The sequence below is a fragment of the Saccostrea echinata genome, unplaced genomic scaffold, assembly GCF_033153115.1.
Source record: "Saccostrea echinata isolate AGI-Se365-2 ecotype Australia unplaced genomic scaffold, CSIRO_AGI_Sech_v1 ptg000056l, whole genome shotgun sequence".
In the NCBI taxonomy this organism is placed as follows: domain Eukaryota; kingdom Metazoa; phylum Mollusca; class Bivalvia; order Ostreida; family Ostreidae; genus Saccostrea; species Saccostrea echinata.
The window spans coordinates 8,756,421-8,780,588 of record NW_026889805.1 but is presented as its reverse complement, the minus strand read 5'-3'; the positions used below and the strand labels follow the sequence as shown (position 1 = coordinate 8,780,588).

The window sequence follows — 24,168 nt, the reverse complement described above, 5'->3', positions numbered from 1 at the left end:
TCCATTGATCACATAATTGCTTTAAATCTTTGAATATTTTATCTGCTTTGGGTTATTAAGCAGACAAACTAAGAGCATGATTATGATGAGCAAGGATGCCTCTTTCAAGATTGTGAAATTCATAGCCCCTGGGTCAGCGGGCCTGGTGTTACTTATGGCGGGGCTATAATTTGATCAAATTTTGAAAATGCAGTAATTCTTTGAAAAGCTTCCTCCCTGTTCCTGGGTATTTTGCAGACAAATGCAGTGCATGCTTATGGTGAGCAAGCATGCCTCTTCCTTTGTTGGGAAGATCATGGCCTCTGGATAGTAGAGTTACCTCTTCCAAAATTGTGAAATTCATGGTCTGGTCAAGGACTTGGGAGTAAGGGCAGGACTTTATTGAACATACAGTGGAAAATACTGTAGATCACAATATTTTCGTGACACCTTGTTTTTGAAAGATGGCTATTTGGTTTTTATAAGCGAGATAAAAATTTTTCCCGAGATGAGGTTTCTGTTGTACGTAATCCTTAACAATACAAATATATGCATGAACAAAATTTTTGCGAGCAGACAGACTTGCGAAAATAAAATTCTTGCAAGTAAAAAGTGATTTACAGTACATTAAATCTTTGAAAAGCTTCTTTGAACTAAGTGCATGGTAGATGAATGAAAGTGAAACAAAAATATATTTGTACATTAAATGTTATTCAAAGAGCAAGAGATACCAATGGACTATGGGAATTGTGCTGGGTTTATTATGTGAATACTGTTTTCTGTAAATACTATTGTGATAAATTTGGTGATAGTGATCGAGTGTAATTAGAACTGATACAAACAAGCAAGAAAATAGATCTTCTTTCTGAGTTGTTACTGACTAACTAATGTGTTGATTCTTGATTATCCTATTTCTCTTGTTTTTGAGCAACATTATAATCTTCCTATTTCTATTATAACTTTTATAACTTATAACTTAATATAACTATTTTAACTTCATATTCGTCAGTTTTTTGATCGGGATGCCCAGGTTCGATTATTGCTTGCCACATCGCGTCAAATCTAAGACATTAACATAGGTTGTGACTGATCCTTCGCCAAATGCCGAGCACTAGAGGTTAAAGTCACGGGACTTTTGGATGAGACCTTAAAATCTGAGGTCCCGTGTCATGGTAGATGGCATGATAAAGAACCCTCACTGCTCAATGGTCCTGAGTGCTGAGTATAGGTCTAAATTTGAAGCCCTTCACCGGTATATGGTGATGTCTCTATAAGAGTGAAAAATTCCTGAATGGGACGTAAAATAACATACAATCAATCAATCATAAGTTTAAAAAAAAATTTCCCCCTACCTGCCTACCCAATATTTTTTATCCTGAGTCAGGAGAGGGCAAGCAAATATAATTTTAAAGATATGGCCTGATATTTAGTTTAATATTATCAATGTATTATAGTTATATTCTAGTATACTATACCTCCTTAATTATGTTTAAGGCTGTATACTAATAATTGATATAATTCTGTTTTGGATCCCCACGCAGCACAGTTAAGGCTGCAGTAAGGAGGCGGGGCCTAATTTATACAGGAAATGCTTACTATGACATCACACAAAAATATAAGTTCTTCAAATTACCACAAAATGAAATGATTTGCTATTTTAAACTTATGAATAGCTTTAGACTACATCAATACTAACTAGTGCATGCATTATTGTTGTTGGTTAAATCCCACACGGCAATATATAAACAATTCACTGATCACAATGCACTTGTCAATGTGACGTCATATTGGAAAATTTGACGCAGTTTGTATGCAGTGAGAGGCGGATCAAGTTATATTTATACAATGAAAAATGTATTTTGTAATTAAATAAAATATAAATTGTAGATATATAAGAGACCATTAACTTGGATGCGATGTCTGTTTTATGATTTTATTCGTATACTTCCCGTACATTCCCTAGACAAGTGATACTGTCGTATATTTGTATGCAGATTCATTGAAGGGTAATAGAAGGGTCATAATAAATCGATATATTGCAAGGGCATACCCTCAATGAATTATGACAAGCTTTTACACATAAACTCAAGAAGTATGAAGATATTTGAAAAGTGCTGTGAAACTGTTGAAATCTTGCAAATGAATTAATTATATCTTTATTTAATGTAGTTGACCAGCACAATATTCAACATACGGTCTAACAAATGTAATTTTAGCAATTAGATAGTAGAATCTATATAGGTTCGCAGCACTTTTCACAAACTACAAAGACTGTTGAAAATAATTATATGTTAAACTTAGATTTTTAACTTGGTTATGCCCTTGCAATATTAAAATTTATAGATGACCTCAATACTTCAGGTATATTTGCTAAAATCATGTGACTGCCACATCACGTGACAAGTCTTAATAAGAAATCTAATCGTCCTCAACATTTAGTTTTCAACCACATTGCATTTGTCCGATAATAGTAAAGTCCTAAAAAGAAATGTCCATCCTTGTAAAGAATGTATTTTCTATCTAAAAAATTCGCTGATTTTTCCATTTGGCACCTTAACTGTGCTGCGCACCCTCAAATGGAAATATTAGGAAATTAATAACTGGCATATAGTTTACAGGGAGGGGGGGAGGAGTCAAAATTTATCTGAAATCAAGGAAATATCATTCCCTCTTGCGTCTATTATTGTTTAGCGAAGAATATATACAATGCATTCTTTTTAAAACAATTTGTAATCCAGTAAAGGGTGGGGGGTTGGAGGTTTTCACATACAGTAGTATTTGTTGAACTTGATCAATAATAGAATCCCATCCCAATCTCAATCTTTCTCCATCAGAAGTCATGATCAGTTAACTGTTAAATTTTAAATATATTTATCAGAGTATCTAAGAGACAATCTTTGTTCAATGTGACTATGAACAAAAATCTACCAATCCATATACAGTGCTAGAAATAATTTTTTTTTTCCACTGGTCACTCAGTCTATCATCTTAAATTTTTACTAGTCAGCTCACTACTCTCACTCTCCAAATGGGCTGGTAGATTTTAAAAAGACTGGCCCAAAACCGTAATAATAGTAGTATTTTGTTTATATTGTGATACTACATATAGTACAACTTAACAAAACAGGAAACAACAGAAGTGAACTTGGACACATAACCCTGTCAAGTTAGACTAGCCAGGCCGTGAATGAATTTGTTTATGCATAAAAAACACTGACCCAAAGGGCACATGTCCTCTAAAATGTACTAGCCAAGATTAAAAATTCACTAGCCCAAGATCAGTTGGCCATCAATTATTTCAAGTCCTGATAAATTGGTGTCATATTGGTCCTGAGTTCTATTCCTACATAAGGCTAAGTTGGTCATACACAAGTTGCTGAGAAATTCATTATACTCAGGTGACTGTAATGGCCCATAGGCATCTTGTTTAAGAATAATGCAATTGGTGACAAGTTCATTATACAACCATATGTAGAGATTATAGAGTTATGGTCTCTCAGCAGTGGTTGTAACATACAATCAGTTGTTAAAATTTTTGAAAGATAGGTGTTTAGAGCTAGTCAGTAAGTTACTTATCCGGCAGTGGTGAGAATTAAGTGTCCTGTAGGCCATGTCTGAAAAAAAAAATTCTGACAGCGAGTGGTAGAATGGGATTTGAAGATAATTGATTCAAATTAAACAGTTACCACAATTTTGTTGCTTCCAGCGGAACCAATGAATAATCATTCACGAAGAAAATTGAATTAAATTAAACAATTACCACAATTTTGTTGCTTCCTGCAGAACCAATGATTAATCATTCATGACAAGAGGCCCATGGGCTTTGAAAGTCACCTCAGTCTCATCATTTTATTAGGCGAAGGCTTAACACTCTGGAATGGGACTCTAAACTCTGAAATTCACAACATCTGTTCCCTTTTTCTATAGAAGCAAATACCAAAATTGGATGAAATTAAATTTGCCATTTAAGAGTATTTTACTTGCTAAAAATGTTTATATGTATTCTGTTAGTTCAGTTAGTTCTTTTGGGCGTGATTTAAAAAAAATAATTCCACATGAAGTCATGTATTTCTGTCATTGGTTTTTGATAATTCTATCGAAGATTGTGCCAGATGTTGGGCTAAATATGAAAAGGAAGATCTGAACACTTTTTCAGAGTGGATGAAATGTTTTAAAAATATTAAAGAATCCTGTAAGAAATTTAAAAGGCAAAATGTTTTCACTTAATCGGAGGTGATAAAAGAATTAGAAAGACTACATGAACAATACGTCACGGTTCTAGCCGACAAGGCTTGTAATGATATTGTCTTTGTTTAAAAGGGTCATTATTATAACTGTATTTTAGAAGAACTTGGTTTTAATTCTACTTTTTGAAATCCAAATTATACTCACAATTCACTTACTAAAGATGAAATTCTTCAAAATTTAAACTTTTATCATTCCAGTCAACCAGGTGAGTTCAATTTACCCTACCATATATTGGATTCCTAAACTTCATAAAAACCCTTACAAACAGAGATACATTGCAGGGTCAAGCAAATGCTCTTCTTAGCCCCTATCCTTACTCCTTGCAAAAATATTAACTACTGTTAGTGAGACTGCATTAATTCTTCTCTTTTCATGGGCATAAATGATGCAAACAAAGTGCAAAATTGTAATGAGCAAGCATGTTTTTTTTTTCCAGATTCGTGAATTTCTGGACCACTTGGTCAATTGTTCTGGTGCTGAGCAGGACTCTATTGCTATTGTAGGGAAATTTATACTATAATACTATAAACAAGTTGTTTACAAATAGTTGTGTAGTTCATCAAGAACACTGACTAAAAATTCATTTAAAAAAACATCACATGTACATTATTATTAATTGCTGAAAGTCTGTAACCAAGTTGAGTTTACAAAAAAAAAAAAAAATAATCCACAATTTGTTTCAGTATTTCAAATTCTTGAAATTAGAGAATCCATGCTTTGTTATGAGCTGTTAGTGCCAGATGGACTAACAATTTATAATATCAATTGTTGTGGAAATGATACTTTCTGTATATCACACGCTTTAGTGGCTTTACATACGGAACTTTTCTTGTCCCATCTTCCGAGGATGCTTAAAAGTGAAAATGTTTTACCCCTTATCTACGACTTATTAGTTCTAAAGCGTGTTGTCAATATCAATATCATCTCTTCGCTTCATACAAGCCCCAATTTTCCAAGGACAACTACTTTCATTTTCAATTTTTTGATAGGTCGTTCATGTAACGTTTCGTACCGATATTTTAATGCATGTATCGTAAACCGTATCTTAGCAGAAAATATTGGTATGTATCGGTGTATAGGTATATCATCCCACCCCTAAAGTTGATGATTAAAATCATGAATGTTGTAAGCAGATATGTGCATCAATCTATTTCAAGTTTGTACCAGTAGAGCTACAATCTTATCAGAGACTTTTGGTTATAATGTAAATGTGAAAAAATAGAGAATTCAAGATGGATATCACAATCATCAGTCTTCAGGAGTTCACTTTCAATTTGTATTTTTTCACTTTCAGTTTGTATCCCATCCCCACTGTCAGCAGTTATTGACCTCCATTTGGTATGAGGGTCTTCCTGGATGGAGAAAGAGGAATGGTCTGACTAAGTTCCTGTTATGTATGGGGCTTATACTGATTGGTCCATTCATGGCTGTGTATTACCTGATCTTCCCGCGTAGCAAGATAGGACAGCTCCTTCGGAGTCCTTTTATGAAGTTTCTCTATCACAGTGCCTCGTTTGGAGTGTTTCTGATTCTCCTGGTGCTATGTTCTACAGACATCAGTAGTCCCAGTGATAGAGGAAACATACGGGGGCCTCCACCCTCAGAACTCGAGTGGCTCATATTTTTATGGGTGATGGGTAATTCCTTCCTTCCAATTATAATTATCAACTTCTATTCAACTTCTTTGATTTTAAAGATTTGTATCATGAAGTTAGTAATATTCAAAGATAAACTTTGTGAAGATTTATTTCAAAAAGAAATGTTTAAGGACTCTCTTTTGAGATTGATAGCCATTAAGCAGTGTGTCTTTCCTTAAATGCATCTGTCCATGGACAATAATTATTTTATTAAAGTACATTTTGGAAGCATTGCTGACTTGCCTGTTCTCCAGATTAAAATGCCCAAATATATGCACAAAAACAATATTAAGAATCACATATATAAAAGTAATGAAAATTTTTTTTGACTTCTAATAGTCTTATTGTCATCATGTAGACGTTGATGTTAAGAGATTTGTGAGTACAGTGAGTAAATTTGCTTTGTGTGAATTCATTTAAATTTTCCACAATGAATTTACAAAATCTTTTGCATTAAAGGCAAATCTTTCGGACAAATTGATAGTAAGCTATGGAAAACATCCACTTTTGTTAGGTAGGTCTGATATTGGCTGAATTGCAAATGTTAAGGCACAAGATGTTTGTAAAAAAAATTCTCTGTGTCTCAGATTCTAAATGCAAGAAAGTTTTGTTTTATGAAAGGTTGATTGTATTTCTAGGATTTGTTTGGGCTGAGTGTAAGCAGCTCTGGGAGGAAGGACTGAAAGCCTACACTAGACAATGGTGGAACTGGCTAGATTTCTTGATGCTCTCACTTTATATTGCGACATTTTCCTTGCGACTTGTGGCATATGTACAGATTGAATCAGGTAAATATGGAGACAGGAATATTCCCAGGAAGGATTGGCCCATCATTGATCCTACTCTTTTAGCAGAAGGGCTGTTTGCAGTGGCCAATGTTTTCAGCTTCTCAAGAATCATATTCTTGGCTCAGGCTAATCAGCATCTAGGACCCCTCCAGATCTCTTTGGGCTGCATGTTGATTGACATAGGGAAATTTCTCTTCATTTTTTTCCTGGTGTTGACATCCTTTGCGTGTGGAATGACCCAGCTCTACTGGTACTACTATAATAGTCGTGTTCCTGAGGACCCAGTGGCATTTGTATCGTAAGTTTTACATTCTTATAATTTCCTAAGTTCTCTTGTATGATGGATCAGAATCGTAATTGGACTTTTTAAGAAAAAAGAAATAATCGGAGATGGCTAATTTTCTGTTGATACTTCCAGGCTGGGAGAGAGCTATGCTACGTTATACTGGTCATTGTTTGGGATCACAACAAAGCATGACCTCAGAATCCAGAATGGTCAAAACTTTACTGAGATGCTGGGTCGCTTGATGTTCATGTTGTATCACTGTATGGCCATTATTGTACTCATAAACATGTTAATTGCCATGATGTCCAATTCTTTCCAAAATATTGAGGTAAATATTGACATGAAATTTAGTCCTCAAACTTAAAAGAAGGACTTCACCCTATTAAGTGCTTTATTACTAGATCTAGCATACTTGTGGGATGAAATGAGTATTCTTAATATAAATTATATTATTTTAGAACCATGCTGATATGGAGTGGAAATTTTCCCGTTCCAAGCTGTGGATGGGTTATTTTGATGAGGGATCCACCCTTCCTTCTCCTTTTAACCTCATCATCAGCCCTAAATCTATATACTATGCCATCTGTTTTGTCAAGGACTTGCTCAGTAGCTGTGTAAAGGACAAACAGCATTTCCGAAGACCTAAAAGACGTACATCAGTGGGCAGTGTAAAGGTAAGGGTAGCCGATGTGGTTATTGGTTTTACTGTGAAATCACTAATTTTCCTGGGGTTTAATTTTCATTGATTTCTTGGTATAAAGAAACCTACTAATTTATATTCTCCACAAAGTGTTAAAATTCCATACTGCAGTATCATGTTTTTGCGTTAACTATGGAATCACATACCCTTGAACCAGTAATTTTTCCTCAAACCATGAAAATTTGACCCCATGAGAATAAGTGATTTTACAGTAATTGTAAAGGCATAAGTTTATTGTTTTTATTGTTTGTTGTTTTCAAATGAAAGGTATGGGTAGCTTAACTGGTACGGTAATCACATTAGTTGTAAAGGTAAGCCTGGCTTAGTGGTATTCATATCTGATAAGGATACTAATATCTTCAATATTTTAGGTTTTTTAGTTTTAAAAAAAGATGAAGGTAGTTGGTGTACATTTATCCTTTGCAGAGTTAAAGTAAGGGTTCCAAAAGTGATGATTGTATTCATTATAAAGGTAACTCTTGTGTTTATTGTTTTCAGTATAAAGGTAAGGATAGCTTAAGTGCTGAGCCAAAGTGAAGTTATGTTTTTACACCCTATTTGTAAGAAAAATGACAGAAATTCATTAAAAATCATAGTACAAATGCGTTAAAAAATATCATGATATTATCAAAATATTTTTGATAAAAATTGTGATGTGTTGTGATACAAAGTTTTTGTCAATTTCCATCCTTATATTCCTCCTATAGTTGTGGTCTGATTTCATAAAACGTATTACTCAGCTAGACTACTCTAGGATTCTGTTTTTCAGTCTACATATTTATCTTTGACAGACATTAGTTCATTTTAATTATGTTTTTCATTCTTGTGGTTTATAATTACCCATTTACACAAGCACTGCCGAGATACCCCTCTGTTATTTATTTCTTTTTTAAAAACATGCAATGAAAACATATTACCCTAGGTGAAAATATATTTACCAACACCTTAGCATCTACCTGTATAATTATGATGTGACTGGCCAGGAGAACAATATAACTGTTATAAAAAGAACTCGTTATCAGCTTAGGGGACTGATAATTTACTTCAAAATAAGCAATAATTCAATATAAGGGATTTCAATTTTACTGATATTTTATTGCAAAGATAATGAGAAAAAAAGACTGGGAATTTAGTTTTATTTCAAAATAAGCGATATTTCAATATAATTAGAGTAGGGTATAATTCTGTTGGTTTAAGATTTTGTGAACTTTTTTTTTTGAATGTTGTTGCCATGGTTACTAAATATAGAGAGTTCTGTGAAATTGTATCAAAAGACTATAAGGCCTTTCTGCACCAAACTTGCGTGGATGATGCCTCAAGGGATGAACACTCTCAAACTTGCTTCAGATGCTGGATTTGACTTACATTTTCTGGATGAGTAACTTGTTTAAAGTTGCTAGATAATACCGAAGTTGCATAAATGTTGCATCTAGGGATGGACAGTACTATATTTATTTAGAGTGTGACTTTGCCTTACTTAAAGACAACATTCGCTGAGGTGAGCTCTGTAATCTCTGATTACCTATTTTTACATATAGCATATATGGGTAGAGGGGAACAAAAGTTGTGAATATCATGGTCCCCATCCCCTTGGGGCCTGAGATATGGGGCTAAAATCATCAAAATAAATGCAATCTTTAAAAATCTTCTTCTTTACTCCTGGATGTCAAGCAGTCAAACTGTTGGCATGATGTAACAAGCAATGAGCCCTCTACTAAAACTGTGAAATTTATGGTCCCATGGTCAGGGGATTCTTTAGTTAAGGTGAGGCTCTATTGATCATATAGTAAAATTTTTATAAATTCTTTAAAGATCTTCTCTCCCCCTGTGTAGATCACCAAATTTTTGTGACACCTTATTTTCATGAGATAGGTATTTGGTGTATATATATATATATATATATATATATATATATATATATATATATATATATATATATATATATATATATATATATATAAGTGAGACAATATATTCACAAATTCTGGTTATTGTTTTACATAATCTTTACTATTAATAAAAATATACACGAGAATGAAATTTTTCACAAGCAGACCGTCTCATATAATAATGCAAAAATAAATTTCTTGCAAATAGAATTGATCTCTGGTATGTGCATTTAAATGAGGTGCATGATTATGATGAGCAGGGTTATGATGAGCATGGGTGTTCTTCCAAAACTGTGAAATTCATGGCCCCTGGGTCAGGGATTTTGGTGTTAGGATAGGGCTCTATTGATTGTATAGTGAAAATGCATTAATTCTTTGAAATCATCTTCTCTGCTCCTGAATATTTAGCAGATAAACTAAGTGTATGGTTATGATGAGCAAAGGTGCATTTTAAAAAAAATTTGAATTTCATGGCCCCTGGGTCAGGGGTTCTGGCCCCAAGACCATAAACTGAGAACAGACTGAAGTCAAAATTTCAAACCAATATAACTTTTGAAATAATTTTGATATTGAAACAAAATTTTCATCATATATTTAAATTTAAATGTTATATAAAATTGCAAATTTTTAAGCAAATACATTAAAGAAAACTCAAGATATTAAAAATTAAAATTTTGACTTAAGTCTATTCTCAGTTTATGGTCTTGGGGCCTGGTGTTAGGATGGGGCTTTATTGACTATGTAGTGAAAATGCATTCATTCTTTAGAAATCTTTTCTGCTGTTAAAAATGTTTAGTAGTAATGCATATGAAATTTTACGTTTCCTGGTGGTCTTAAATTCATGGGTCTCTCCATACCTCAAAAACAACGAAAATTAAACCCCCACGAAAATTTGTTACTTCACAGAAAAACCAAAATCTTCAGATTTTGTGTGCAAAAGGGTTGTTGTATATTTATTATACCCTTTTATGTCCTTCCGTCTGTACGTCCTTCCATCCATAACACTTAGAGGTACCCATCTCCTGTCCGCAACTCCTCCTTTACCACTGAATAAAATTTAATGAGACTCTCACAGACTCTTTATTACATAGTGCCATTGTACATCTCCTATTTCATGTTCTGATCAGACAGATATTTGGACACAGCCATTCTTTCTATAAAATTTTGGGTACCCATTTCCATCTGCAACTCCTCCTATACCACTGAATAAAACTTTATGATACTTTCACAGAATCTTTAATACATAGTGCAATTGTGCGCCACCTATTTTATGTTCTGATCAGACAGATATTTGGGGTTTAATACATTGCTATTCTTTCTATGATATAGGGGGTACCCATATCTCTTATCTGCAACTCCTATACCACTGAAAAAAATTTCATGATACTTTCACTGAATCTTTAATACATAGTGCCATTGTGCACCTCCTATTTTAAACACTGTTCTATTCACCTGCTGTTTTATATATATATAATTTTTTTTACTTTTGATGGGTCATCATTTCATAAGGAAATGGATAAACACCGTAGGGTAAGATATTACATAACCGAGTTCATTACAAGGTCAGTGCTAGCTTACACAAAATTAATAATTAAGTCATTTTGTACAGCTATCTAAATGACAAGATGTAAGATAAACTGTTGATTTGTTGTTGTTAGGTCGACAGAGACAGTTTGACATTAAAAAGAAATGTTTTCACGAGTACAGTGTCCTGAGGACAAATTTGCTAATGTTTTTTAAAGATCACAAGAAATGAGAAGAAATATTATGTTAACCTGCATCTCTTTAATATCATTTTTTGGTGTGTGTAATTTGTCATTGTATCCATACAAACAGTGTAGTGATAAACTCTTTACGTATAAATACAAGACAGATCATTGGCTTAGTTATAATAAAACACCTATTAAAAGTTATCATTAATGAATTTTATAAATATAGATCTAACAGAGATCTAAAGCCCATAATTTGATCACTAAAATTACATTTATTTGATAGGTACCATTGCAACCTAGCCTGGACATTTATAAAATAAAGAACTGGTATAAAAGAATTAAAGAGCAAGATCAATTAGGGTCTTTTTTAGCCTTGTAAATTTCTGAAAAATCGAATTTGCTCTAATTCTTCACTCAGAATTTTCCTACTTCAAAAATCCCCTACCAACTTCCTAAATCTCTGAAGATAAAAATATGATACATACACATAATTTTAATATATTTATTAATTTCACTTTCAGCCTGTTCCAAACCCAGTGCCAAGAAGAGAATTTATGGACATAAACTCGGTAAGTTGATGTAAATCAGTCGGATTTAAGGGGGGGCGCCCCTGGCACGCGCGCCCCCCTTAAAATTGTCAAAGTTAGCGTAAGTCATGGTTTCGTCAAGAAAATGTAAAAAGGTCTACTCTGTAGACCTCATTTTTACCCTACAAAATCTCTAGAATCCAGGAGCTTCCGGGGGCTTCACCCCCTTGGCCCCCACCAGGGCTTCGCCCTGGACCCACTGGGGCCTCAAGGTGGCCCCCAGACCCCCTGCCTACTTTTTGCACCCCCCCCCCAACTTCAATTCCTGGATCCGCACCTGTACATGACAAGGACGTAGGTAACAAAAAGGAGTTTACTAAAATGCATCACATTAGTTTCTTTTTAACATTTGTACATGCAGGTATTTAATTTTTGTACACATATTATTTAAGTCTAGTACTTATGTTTGTAGGTCTTTATTTTATTTTTAAATGCAGGCAATACCAGGCACTTATGTAAGCTTTGAACAAAATTTCCTGATAAACTTCAAGAAAGAATAATTTGCTTCATTCCTGAAATATTTATACCAAGTCATTACATGTACAGAGTAACACTAACTAGTGACAAGAAAAACCTAGTACATGTATTAAACTTTAAAGATTTATTTTCAGAAAGGAGCAGTGCAGATCTCAACCAGAATAAATATTCATTCTGAAAAACCACCAGCAGAGGTGAGCACTAATTTATCTAGAATTGGTATAAAAATAGCTGGCAAAACTGTCCATTTCACAGCACCAAGAAGATAGGACAATTTAAAATTGCTTTTTTTTTTTTTTTTCAGCTAATGTAGATGTTATTTATATAAATACTGTAGGAACATCTTGTGTGTTTATACATCAAATAAAAATGGCATTACCAAAAAACAAATGTGGCATTCAACAAAAGAGAACATTATATTAGTACATAAGTAGCATAGAGTATTATCAGGTCACTCAGGTGACCTATTGCTTAATCTGTTTTCTTCTATTGTGCTTTAATTATTATTTGAACATTTTCAGCTTCTTCCGTGGTATGGCTGAACCAATTTCAACTAATTTTAGTATAAAGTGCCATCTATGGGCAAATTGAAACAAAAATTGTGAATTTCATAGTCTCTGCCTCGATCAGACAAACAAAGTTCATAAATATGATGAATAAGGGTGCCTCCTCCAAAATTGTGAAATTCATGGCCCATGGGTCAGAGGGTTCTCAGGTAAGGGTGGGGTACTATTGGTTAAATAGTGAAAATACATTAATTCTTTGAAAATCTTCAAATCTCTGCTCCTGGATATTTAGCAAACAAAGTGCACGGTTATGATGAGCAAGAGTGCTTCTTCCAAACTTTGGAAATCCATGGCCCTGTGTTAGGGGTCCAGTGTTAGGATGGGGCTCTATCATGATCATTTATGGAAATAAGAGAATTAAGTAATTACCCTTTATTATTCACATATGATAATTAATCACTGTAAATAATGCAGCCAATAGGTATACAGAATAAAAGAAGTATATAAGAAATTTTTAATCGAAGTACAAAAGTACTTTAATAGTTTTTAATTGTCAGGTAGACTTTGAAATGAGACAAAAATTATATAAATTTGTACATTGAATGTTATTCAAAGATCAAGAGAGGCCATTGGTACAAAGGTAATGCTGGGCTTACTATGTAAATACTGTGTTTTAACTTAAAGAACTTGTGTTAATTTTGGTATAGTTAGCACTGATACATACAAGGCAAGGACATAGATCTTATTTCTGAATTGTTGCTGATTACCAGACTAATTATTTTGTTGATCCCTGATGATACTGTTTCTCTTGTTTTAAGGAATGTATTTTCATCTGTCAGATATTTTGTTTTATGAATTTTCATTTCATTGATCTGTTGCAGGGTTATGTTAAACTCAGGTGATCCTTAAAGCCCTTGTGCGTCTTGTTTAAGAATATTAGTAGGTCCACATTAATTGATAGATGAGAAGCAACTTTTAATCTGTTTAATTGAAGATTTTATGACAATAGAGTATTATATATATATATATCAATTCCAATGCACACAGTATTTAAGAATGCCTGTAAATAAGATAAAATTCTGAATTTTAAACAGATTCCACATCTTGTAACTGGTAACCATTCAAACACATAATTCACTTTTAACAATTCTTTATATATATACATGTATATAGACTTGTACAAAATTAATAACCCCTGTCAATGAAATTTGAAGAAGTTAAAACTTGTCAGAATTGTCCTTTGAAAAATATCATGAAGAGCATTGCAAGGATTTCATGACATATTCAGAGAAAAATGTGTCCTTGTTTAGGAGGAAGTGATTTAAGTTTGACATGGGTGTGTTAAAGGATGTGGGCTCTGGAATTACATGGTCTGTTTTGCTGTCATTACCAAAAAGATATTTTAATGCACAGTCAAGTCTGTAATTTATAAGTCTAAAAATGAATTTTTTCCATGCATTCTTTTTTCTTAATATGTTTTCAAGATAATCTTTCCAAAATATGGTTATTAATTGCAATAATGAAGAACTGCATTATGTAATTTATCTTAAAAGTTTAAATCTGTTTTTGCAGTAGGTTGTCAGCATTAATTTATATCCTTTGTCTGCCATTTTGTCATTTTAATTTGTTAAATTTTAAGAAAAAGATTTGATTAATTTGAAATGTCAAAGAATTTGCACTTTGAAGTTCAAAGAAAAAATAGATGTGACCATTTGACCAAAAATCACAAAAAATATTAAGCTGCTTAAAATTTCTTTCAGGTGAAGTATCGACCCCCATTAAGTGCCCAGACCAGTGTCAGATCTAATGATGAAATGCATTACCAGGTAATAATGTGAATATGCTATATAAAACAATCTTATTCACAGATTGTTTGAAGATTGATAGCTGCTGCCCAGGGGTGTATTAAACCTTGACCAAAGGTCTTTTTTGAGAAGGTCAGTGGCAGTAAAAGTTTGTTTCTAGGTTTTAAGGTTTGTACTTTACACCCCTAAAGGATACACAATTATTTAAGCATCACTAAGGTTGCTTGCAGTGATAGTTCAAATCCTGGGCATTATTTTCTAAGCATTACAAAATTACAAATAAAACTTTATATTTACATTCAACAAAAAGTTTGACAAATACATGTATCAAGTTTGATAAATCTGACCCAGGGACATTTACTCAAGGTCATTGGGTACTGTCTTTGGTTGCACTGAAATTTTTAGCTATTCATAATCACCCCCCCCCCCCTTTTTCCCTTCCCATTCTAGAAGACAAGCTGCATGAATATGATGATGATTATAGAGTTATATTTTGTTACATGAGTCCAGTCCTATTCCAGGTGAAGTGAAAGTGGTTATAGTCTGAGAAATTCATGTTTCTCAGGTGACAGTCAAGGCCCATGGGCCTCTTGCAAAGAGTTGAAAGTCTGTGTGTTTAAAAAAAAATTGAAATATTTGCAAATTGTGGCAGTCAGGCAGGTTTGATGACCTCAGTTGGTAGAACATCTGCAAATCGTGGTCTGGTCTGTCACATTTTTCTCTTTGCTGGGTACATTTGGTGCTGTGCAAGCCCTGGAATTGACAGGTTAAAAGACCTGCCATTGAAGAGCCTGGGTTGGTGTCTTAAGAGGTGAAGACTTTTAACAAGGGAGTTAAGTGGCAGTGAAGAAGGTTTGATTGCCAGTGGCTAGATAACTCAGTTGGTAGATCACCTGACTTGTGATTCAGGGGGCTTGGGTTCAAATCATGGCCTGACCTTCGCATTTTATTCCCTAGCCAGTTACAAAATATATTTCAATTTTATTAGTAGACAATATTATTTACAACTTCTCTGGGATTATGCATTTATTTATTCATTTCAAAAAATAGGTGGGAAATTATCAAAAAAATTCTTTTTCCCCAAATGTATCTTGACTCTTTATATGTACTTAGAGTTGCATTATATTCTATGTAATCAGTGTTAGTAACAGTCATTAGTATCATACAGACAGTACAGCTGTACTTAAAAAGGATATTCATCCTTTCATATCAACACCTACATTTTTCAGCAAACATCTTTTAAACAGTTATGGAGAATGCAAATCCATGACTATAATAGATAGAAGGAGAGGTTAATGCTATTACCATTGTGAGAAATGATGATTATACTTCATTGTTAAGAATAAGACACCATCAGTTTTGGTTACCAACATAAAGGGAATTGAAACTGTTACATAAGTAGATCTTAATTGTCATAGATAAATCCCTGTTGAATTTCTTTTTTCTTGTCGAAGTGATTCTTTTAATTTCTTTAAGGTACACTCATTGTCTTTCAACATCTTTGATGAAGTGGATGAAATTCTGTCCCACTTTTAGGAAAGACAATTAAGAACAGAATGAAAAAAATGATGTGTAATCTTGTATTAAGGACATACGCAACATACCTTACCTACTGATAATTTTTTAAGATATTCTTAATTTAAGATTATAGTGTCATCAGATGTTTGTAGACAAAAAATCAGCTTGCATTACCAGGGGTTTTGAAAAGATATCAATTGATGAAAATTTTTGTATAATTCAAAGAAAAATATACAAAAATTACTATTAGTAAATTTATCCAAACTTGTTTTAGAAGAAATCTACAACAGCATATATAGACATTAAAATGTAGCACACAGTTCCTTTAAGTAATGGAACTCTTCAACTCCAGGGAAAAGGACAATAAAGTTCAAACTACATTGCGTATGTCCTTAAATATAAGACCAGAAATGACAATACAAATAGGGAAAATGTACTATGTTGCATATTACCAAATTGTTCCTGCCACATCCTATAGGAGTGAATATTTTAAGATTTCCCCAAAATTGTAAACATGCATTATTGAAACCACTTTCCATTTCCAATAAAAACAATGCTACAATTTTTGATAGTTTTGTTATGCTCTGTTTTACACAGGACATAATGCGAAGACTAGTCAGTCGATACATTCATCAGTTTAAGAAGGATAAACAGTTGGATGGGGTAAATGAAGATGACCTGCTGGAAATCAAACAGGACATCTCCAGTTTGAGGTAAAGTCTAAGTATACCACAGTATATACCCCTGGAACTGATAATCAGTATTCATTGTGGCAAGACAAAGTGCAAATTAGTCCTAGATATAGATATAGGTTGTTTTAAAGTTCTCCTCTGAAGTGCCTGATTTTGTTTTTTTTTAAAGTTGTTGTGTTTTTTAAAAAATGTTGAATCATTTTTAAATAAAATAAATTTAAAAATAAAACATATAGTTTTCCAAAGTTCCATGTTAATTTCTTTACAGATACGAATTGAGAGAAGATCGGAAAAGAGAATCTTACCAGGCAGCGAATCTGCTGCAGAGCACAAAACAAGAAATCATATCACTCATTCAAAAATTTAACATGACCATTCACCCATTACAAACTGGGGCAGGTCAAAGTCAGAGTCCCCTGAATGTCTCCACAGACAGAGGTCAGACCAATGACAGGGGTCAAGTGTTATCTTCCAATGACCTTGAGCAGTTAAAGGAGGACATTATCAGTGGAATTTGTTCCAGGTTACATGATAATATACAGACATTACAGGGAATGGAAAGATTGCCCTCTATTGATTCAGATCTCTATACTACCCACCTCTATACACAACTGTAATGTAATGGAGGCTGTAAAACGCCTCTACACATAACTGTAATGTAATGTAGGCTGTAAAACACCTCTACACATAACTGTAATGTAATGGAGGCTGTAAAACACCTCTACACACAACTGTAATGTAATATAGGCTGTTTATACACCTCTACACATAACTGTAATGTAATGGAGGCTAACACCTCTACACACAACTGTAATGTAATGGAGGCTGTAAAACACCTCTACACACAACTGTAATGTAATGTAGGCTGTAAAACACCTCTACACATAACTGTAATGTAACGTAGGCTGTAAAACACCTCTACACATAACTGTAATGTAATGGAGGCTGTAAAACACCTCTACACACAACTGTAATGTAATGTAGGCTGTAAAACACCTCTACACATAACTGTAATGTAATGGAGGCTGTAAACACCTACACACAACAGTAATGTAATGGAGGCTGTAAACACCTACACACAACAGTAATGTAATGGAGGCTGTAAACACCTACACACAACAGTAATGTAATGGAGACTGTGTGTACATCTCTACACACAACTGTAATTTAATGGAAGCTGTAAACACCTACACATAACTGTAATGTAATGGAGGCTGTATATACACCTCTAGTGACATTTTCTTTTAAATGCACTCTAAATATGTACATTCAGTATAACCAAAAAAATATTACTTTTATTTGGGGTAACGTGAAATTGTTATCCAGCGGAAACCATTGCTGACCGAGGCGTCGCATCGGTCAGCAATGGTTTTCGCTGGATAACGGTTTCACGTTACCCTAAATAAACGTAATATTTTTATTACGAATAACTTCAGAAAAAAACCCATGTTTTTAGTGTAGTGAATAGAATTGTTTTGCCAAAAAAGGACTACAAAAATTAATATGAGGCTTTTGATTTAGCACAGAACTAGAATGAAATACGAGTTCTACAGACATACGAGCTGTTAGTTCTTTTTTCCATTTTCTACCATACTTTACATACCGTATTTGTAATATGTATTTGAATGAGAAAAAACACCACATTGTGTTGATTTGTGTTGTTGAATATTGTTAATTGTTTACTTAATGTGCAATGCAATGTTGTCTTTATACCGATGGCAGAAAATCAGCAAGAAGTTTGTTTCATTTTTACTTCTTTGGTGTTCGTTGTAGCAATTTTCAGTACATATCCTTGATGACAAGAAATTATATTTTTACTTATGTTTTCTCCTTAGGTTTGTGTACATATGTTGAGTCAACAAATATTTGGGTTTTTTTTTACTGAATAAAATTGTTAACATTACAAATTGAAGTCTGATTTCCAAGAAAGGATGGGTGTAAATCAGTTTATATCACCTGCCTCGCCACCTGTCAAATTTCAAAATAAACAAGGATTTTAGTGAAACAAGAAATGTCAATACGATATTTAGAATTGTCAGATTTGTAATTTGTTTAAACTTAATGGTGTATGCGGAAAGTTGCAGGCAAGAGGCTTCCTTAAGCATAACATTTGAAGTTTTATTTTTAATGCCATACCGTATTTCCTTTGGTTTGGAATAAAATTACGTAAGATTTGTTTATAATTTTCTCTGTTCAACCATGCTGCTTTGAAATTCTTCGACTTTACATTAGAAATGCCATCGATGAAGCGATCCCCCTCGTTTGTTTCATCTAGCCAGAGATGACACATCTACAGTAATTAGATATATCGTTTGTTCATTAACATGCCGATTAATTTTAGACATAGTCTAAAATTCCCCTGATTTTTGTTTCACTGCATAGATACCTTTTAAAATAATTGACGTCAATTTTTTTTTTATTTATTTTTATTTAGAAATTATTAGAATTTGATTTTGATCTTTTCAATTGCACTCTTAAAGAACGACAACTTGGACAATGTACCGAATTTAATCCATTTAACAATCTAATGAACCCGATAAAATTGACTGGGAATGGTTTGCAAGCCTTCAGATCATATTGTTATATTATTTACCGAAGATTTTATACCTTAAAACCAACTGGACTTTGGTCCAGAATATCGACAAAGTCCACGTCGTTATCCAACCAAACCTCGATCCGCCCCCGGTCTATGGAAAAGACTTTGTTCACCATGTGTAGCGAAAAAGAATCGAATCCAGTATCATCTAATGTGAAAGAAGACCTTGATTAGTTATATCTAAATAAGTAACTAAATAATTAAAATTGAATCTAAAATTAAAATTGAATCTCAAAATATAAGAAAGGGGGGGGGTTAATGTTTTTTGTTTTTTTTTTAATTTAAAAAGCCTTAGAAAACTTGCCAAACAGAAGCGTGGCGACTCTCCGTTTCTGGAGTTTGTGTTTGTGGAGGTCCAGTTCTGTTATTTTCTTGCCGTGGAATGTAATCTTAATGGTCTTTGTTTTATTCTTCCTCGTACGCGAGGCTACAAAACGAAAGGTGGACGCTGGACGATCACAAACAGTAGTTACGGGTATCATCTGTTCAGAATTGTTATTGCTTAATGGTTGGAAATCCCACAAACACTCCGTGAAGACACGCCTAGGAGGTTCTTTGCGTAGCCATCTCTTGAAAGATCGGAATTTTGAAAGAATTACATATCCAGGGCCACACGGACATTTTGAAGTTTGAAAGCTGGGTACTGGGGTCACATATTCACCTGTAAAAATTATGAAATGACAGAAATGTAGATGTATACCAATAGATCACTATAAACCATGCATCTTATCTAGAGCAATTGTGATACCTGTGAATCTTTTTAGAACTTCATCACCAATTAATCTCCACGATAACTGTACATCTGCAAGCTGAAGTTTATCAAAAACTTTCTTTGGCATAAGCATTATTGGCGTATTGTGTCTAAAATGACTGTCATGACGTCACAATGAAAATAGTGTTAACTGACGTCACAATAACCCATCATAATCACCAATGTCATAATTGAAACATTAAATGATGGAAACAATGGATCCCTTCCTTTATAAAGAGCTTAAAAATTGCGATGCGAAGCGATGTTGGGCATTGGTAAAAAATGTCATTGGTGTCCAGTTACTTGGTAAGTTATTTAATTGTTAGTGGGATACTAAACTACCTATTTCATCTTTAATTCATTTCATTTTTCCCTGACATGTTCATCACGGGTTCGACAAGAACACTTTAATTCTTATAGAATATTGTAAAAAACAATGGTTTGGTTGAATATTCTTAACCTTTTTCATAGATGATGATGTTATTATGATACCTTTCCTTCCGGAGGGAAAATTTTACGATCTGGGGCGTGTCATAGTGAAAGAGGAAAGATCTCCAATGCAGAAATTGGCGCGGATCCCACCAGGGGCTCTAGCCATTGGAAAGCTTACCGATTTCGTTAAGGACGAAGTTATTCATGGTGCCTTCAACAGACTAAGTGAAATGCAGAAAGTCGAAACAGCACACAATCCACGTTACGTGTTCGAAGAGTCCGATATGAAACACGGTGTCAAAAAAACAGTTCGAGTGGAAATACTTGGTACTGATCATTACGCATTGTGGAGCCTACCAGAGAACAACAGTTTGGTGGTAGATTTTGATAACAGAGGTACGCGTTACACCATTAGTCTATGAGTTAAGTTTTCAAACATTTAAATGTACTTTTTCTGTATATTTTTTTTTTTCAAATAATTTGGTTGCGATAAAACTTTAACTCCGAGTCATGCAGCTTCACAACAAAATTCAGCTCTTTCTCCAGTCGTAGCTGAAAAAAATTTCGACGACTAAATAATTTGATAAAAATTATTAACGAAATGAGGTGGGTTTCAAAATTTTACCCTAATCAATTCTGCTGAAAATCGATAGCTGTATGGAGGGTATGGTGATCAGTCTGTCCGAATATAAATCATTAAGGTCAGAAAACACGTTCCTCAATAATATATAATTTTCCCCAACAATTTGTCATTAAAGTATTGCTACTTTAACAACTTTACTCACCAAAAAAAAAAAAAAAAAAAAAAAAAAATTAGGTACCTTACCAGAAATGTGCGCAAGATACCAGAGGACGGTAGTTTCCTACATAATCCTATTGAAAATAACAATAATATTGCCAATATCATACTTTTTGGCGGTATTTCTCTGTAAGACATTTTGAAAACAGTTTAGAAATCACAAAATAATGATAATTATTAACATTTTTTAAAATATGTAACTAAGAGATACAAAACAGATACTTGAGGAACGTGACGTCTGACCTTAAAATATTAGAGTTCGTGAGATACATAGCTCACCTTAATGAGAATGGCAGCATTTGAACAGCTATAACTGGTCCAAAAGTTAGTAAGGTCACCTTTTATTTCATAATATAAGAATTCTGAATTTAGATTAATTTCATAATGCCTCGCTCTTTCAGCAACATATAAAAACGATGTCTTGGTCAGGTACATGTATTTCTTAATTTTGAATTTACTGAAGCTTAAATTAAAGTTCATCTTTTGTCATACTAATATAAAGTCCGTGTATATTCTACAAACCGCTACTCTGTAAATTCAAATTTACAAATTTTTCATGACGACTTGATCAGTACGTTAATTATTATGTGGCATGAATATCATAGTTTCTAGTTTATGTTATGCAAATGCTTAAAGCAACACTATTCGCACTAGAATAGTCATTTATTTGTTCAAACTTAAGAGGTTTTTTTTTTCCATTTTGCATCATTTTTGTTATAACACGACTAAGAACATGATATATTTTTATGCTGATTTTTTCTCTCTTTCTTTTATTTATTTCGTAGAAAATATGAACTGGCGATATTAGGGGAGCTAGCAGTAAAGTTTGTGAATAATTTCACACTTTTTAAATTTCACATCCACTGTCTCTGAGGGAAAAATACAAAACGACTGCTATGCCTTATGTTTGCGATATAAAATCTTACAAATCGTAAACGTGCTTGTTCAAACCATAAAATTGTCGTTAAACTGCGTAAAGGCGGGAACTGAAATGTCTTGCACACAATCACAAGTTCTGATAGAAGGAACATTGTACGCCTTTCTTTGTGAGACAAGTCCCTTAGTGATTTAGCCAATTCATTCACATAATGTTCATTTTTTTCCAGCGATGCATATTTCCTCTTTTTGCTAAAAGCACTTGTTTACAGGGGAAAGGTCTTCATGTCTTAACATTAAGATACATGTTTATGGACCTTGTTACTTTCCTGGTATTCCCCTTTTCTGAAGCGGATTTAAACTCGTTAACATTTAGTACTTACTGGTATTTTTGTAGGATTTCCGTATGTGAAGAAATTTTACCTTCTATACGATGTGTTTTATGCCCGACAAATCAATGTGTATGTTCGGATAAATGATGAAGTGGATGAGTTTTGCATTAGAGAGAGAACCCCAATTGGATTCCGTCTGAAGCGATATAAGATCCAATCAAATGGCTTGATAGGTCCTACGAAGGATATTTCCAACAAAAAATGGAACGTCCACTGGATCAAGAACACCATGTTTAGAAATCCCATGGACGCCCTTCCAAATGTTCCGAACAGCGGTATGTGTACAACATGCCTCTAGCATGTGGTGGAGAAATCTTCTAGTCCATTTTTTTTATGCCCCCGTAATCAAAGATTCGGGGGTATGTAGTTTTTGCCCTGTCCGTCTGTCTGTCTGTCTATTTTTATGCCCATAACTTTTGATTGGGTGGAACTATGACTTTCATGTTTCACATGTGTATTCCTTGTGACAAGACCTTCGTTTGGATACCAACATATTTGTCCTCTTGACCTTGACCTTGACCCACTTTTGCCAAATTTTTTTTTACCAAACTTTAACCTTGGTCATAACTTTTGAACAGGTGGTGCTAGAGCTTTCATATTTCACATGTGTATTCACCGTAACAAGACCTTTCCATGAATGGAAATATTTTTGACCTTCACCTTAGAGTTGACCCACTTTTAAAAAACTTTCACCTTGGCCATAACTTTTGAACAGTTGGTCCTAGGGCTTTCAAATTTCACAGGTATATTTCTTGTGACAAAACATTCCTTTGGATTCCAACAATTTTGATCTTGACCTTGGAGTTTGACCTACTTTTGAAAAACGTTTATCTTAGCCAGAACTTTTGAACAGTTGTTGCTAGGGCTTTTATATTTTTAGTTGCATGGGTATTTCTTATGACAAGATCTTCCCCTGCGTACCAATAATTTTGAGCCTTTGACCTTGACCTTGACCCACTTTTAGAAAACATTAACCTTGACCATAACTTTTAATGATTGGTGTTGGGGCTTTCATATATCTATTTCCTATTTCATTTTTAATGTATATCTATGTATATCCTTTCTTTGGGTAACAACATTTTTGATCTCTTGACCTTGAAGTTTGACTTTCATTTGAGAAACTTTAACCATCACCATAAGCTACCATACGGGGGCATCAGTGTTTCACAAACACATCTTGTTTATTTATTTATTTATATATTGTTTTTGGTTTTTGTTTTTTGTTTTTTAATTTTTTTTATTTTTATTTATTTATTTATTTATTTATTTTGTAATTTTTATTTTTTTTTGGTCAAGTCGTTATTAAGCAACACTTTTTTAAATTCCATTCTAGGCCGCAGTCGGTGACCATTTTCCTGTTTCTTGTTCCTTGGATCCAAACTGGTCTCGAGAAAGATGCTTTATATCTCCAATATATGGAATCTTCATTTTATTTACTGACCCATTATCATTGTGAAATTGCACTTATTATTCAGAAAAATAAATTAGTAAAGATTTT

The 24,168-nt window shown here is 33.6% G+C and overlaps 3 protein-coding genes across 3 annotated transcripts in view; 2 read left to right on the top strand and 1 right to left on the bottom strand.

The window, feature by feature from the left end:
• The window catches only part of LOC133173381 (transient-receptor-potential-like protein), a 28,257-nt gene extending 10,113 nt beyond the window's left edge, over positions 1–18,144 (top strand). The window contains exons 2-10 of the mRNA XM_061308364.1: positions 5,522–5,864; positions 6,503–6,950; positions 7,071–7,266; positions 7,397–7,612; positions 11,761–11,808; positions 12,438–12,497; positions 14,570–14,635; positions 16,730–16,845; positions 17,093–18,144. Coding sequence (XP_061164348.1) covers positions 5,522–5,864; positions 6,503–6,950; positions 7,071–7,266; positions 7,397–7,612; positions 11,761–11,808; positions 12,438–12,497; positions 14,570–14,635; positions 16,730–16,845; positions 17,093–17,441 — 1,842 coding nt within the window. The 3' untranslated portion in view covers positions 17,442–18,144. The remainder of the gene's footprint in view (positions 1–5,521; positions 5,865–6,502; positions 6,951–7,070; positions 7,267–7,396; positions 7,613–11,760; positions 11,809–12,437; positions 12,498–14,569; positions 14,636–16,729; positions 16,846–17,092) is intronic.
• Positions 18,145–18,692: 548 nt separating this feature from the next.
• Positions 18,693–20,306, bottom strand: LOC133173309 (uncharacterized). Its single transcript, XM_061308297.1, has 5 exons — positions 20,169–20,306; positions 19,725–20,081; positions 19,432–19,568; positions 18,961–19,114; positions 18,693–18,792 (listed from the first exon to the last, which is right to left on the bottom strand). The coding sequence occupies exons 1-5, from the start codon at positions 20,263–20,265 to the stop codon at positions 18,767–18,769; spliced, it is 771 nt and encodes a 256-aa protein (XP_061164281.1). The 5' UTR covers positions 20,266–20,306; the 3' UTR covers positions 18,693–18,766.
• Positions 20,307–20,377: 71 nt separating this feature from the next.
• Positions 20,378–24,168, top strand: LOC133173281 (uncharacterized protein C11orf42-like). Its single transcript, XM_061308268.1, has 4 exons — positions 20,378–20,477; positions 20,643–20,999; positions 22,676–22,945; positions 24,004–24,168. Exons 1-4 carry the CDS (start codon positions 20,378–20,380, stop codon positions 24,015–24,017), a joined length of 741 nt encoding a protein of 246 aa, XP_061164252.1. The 3' UTR covers positions 24,018–24,168.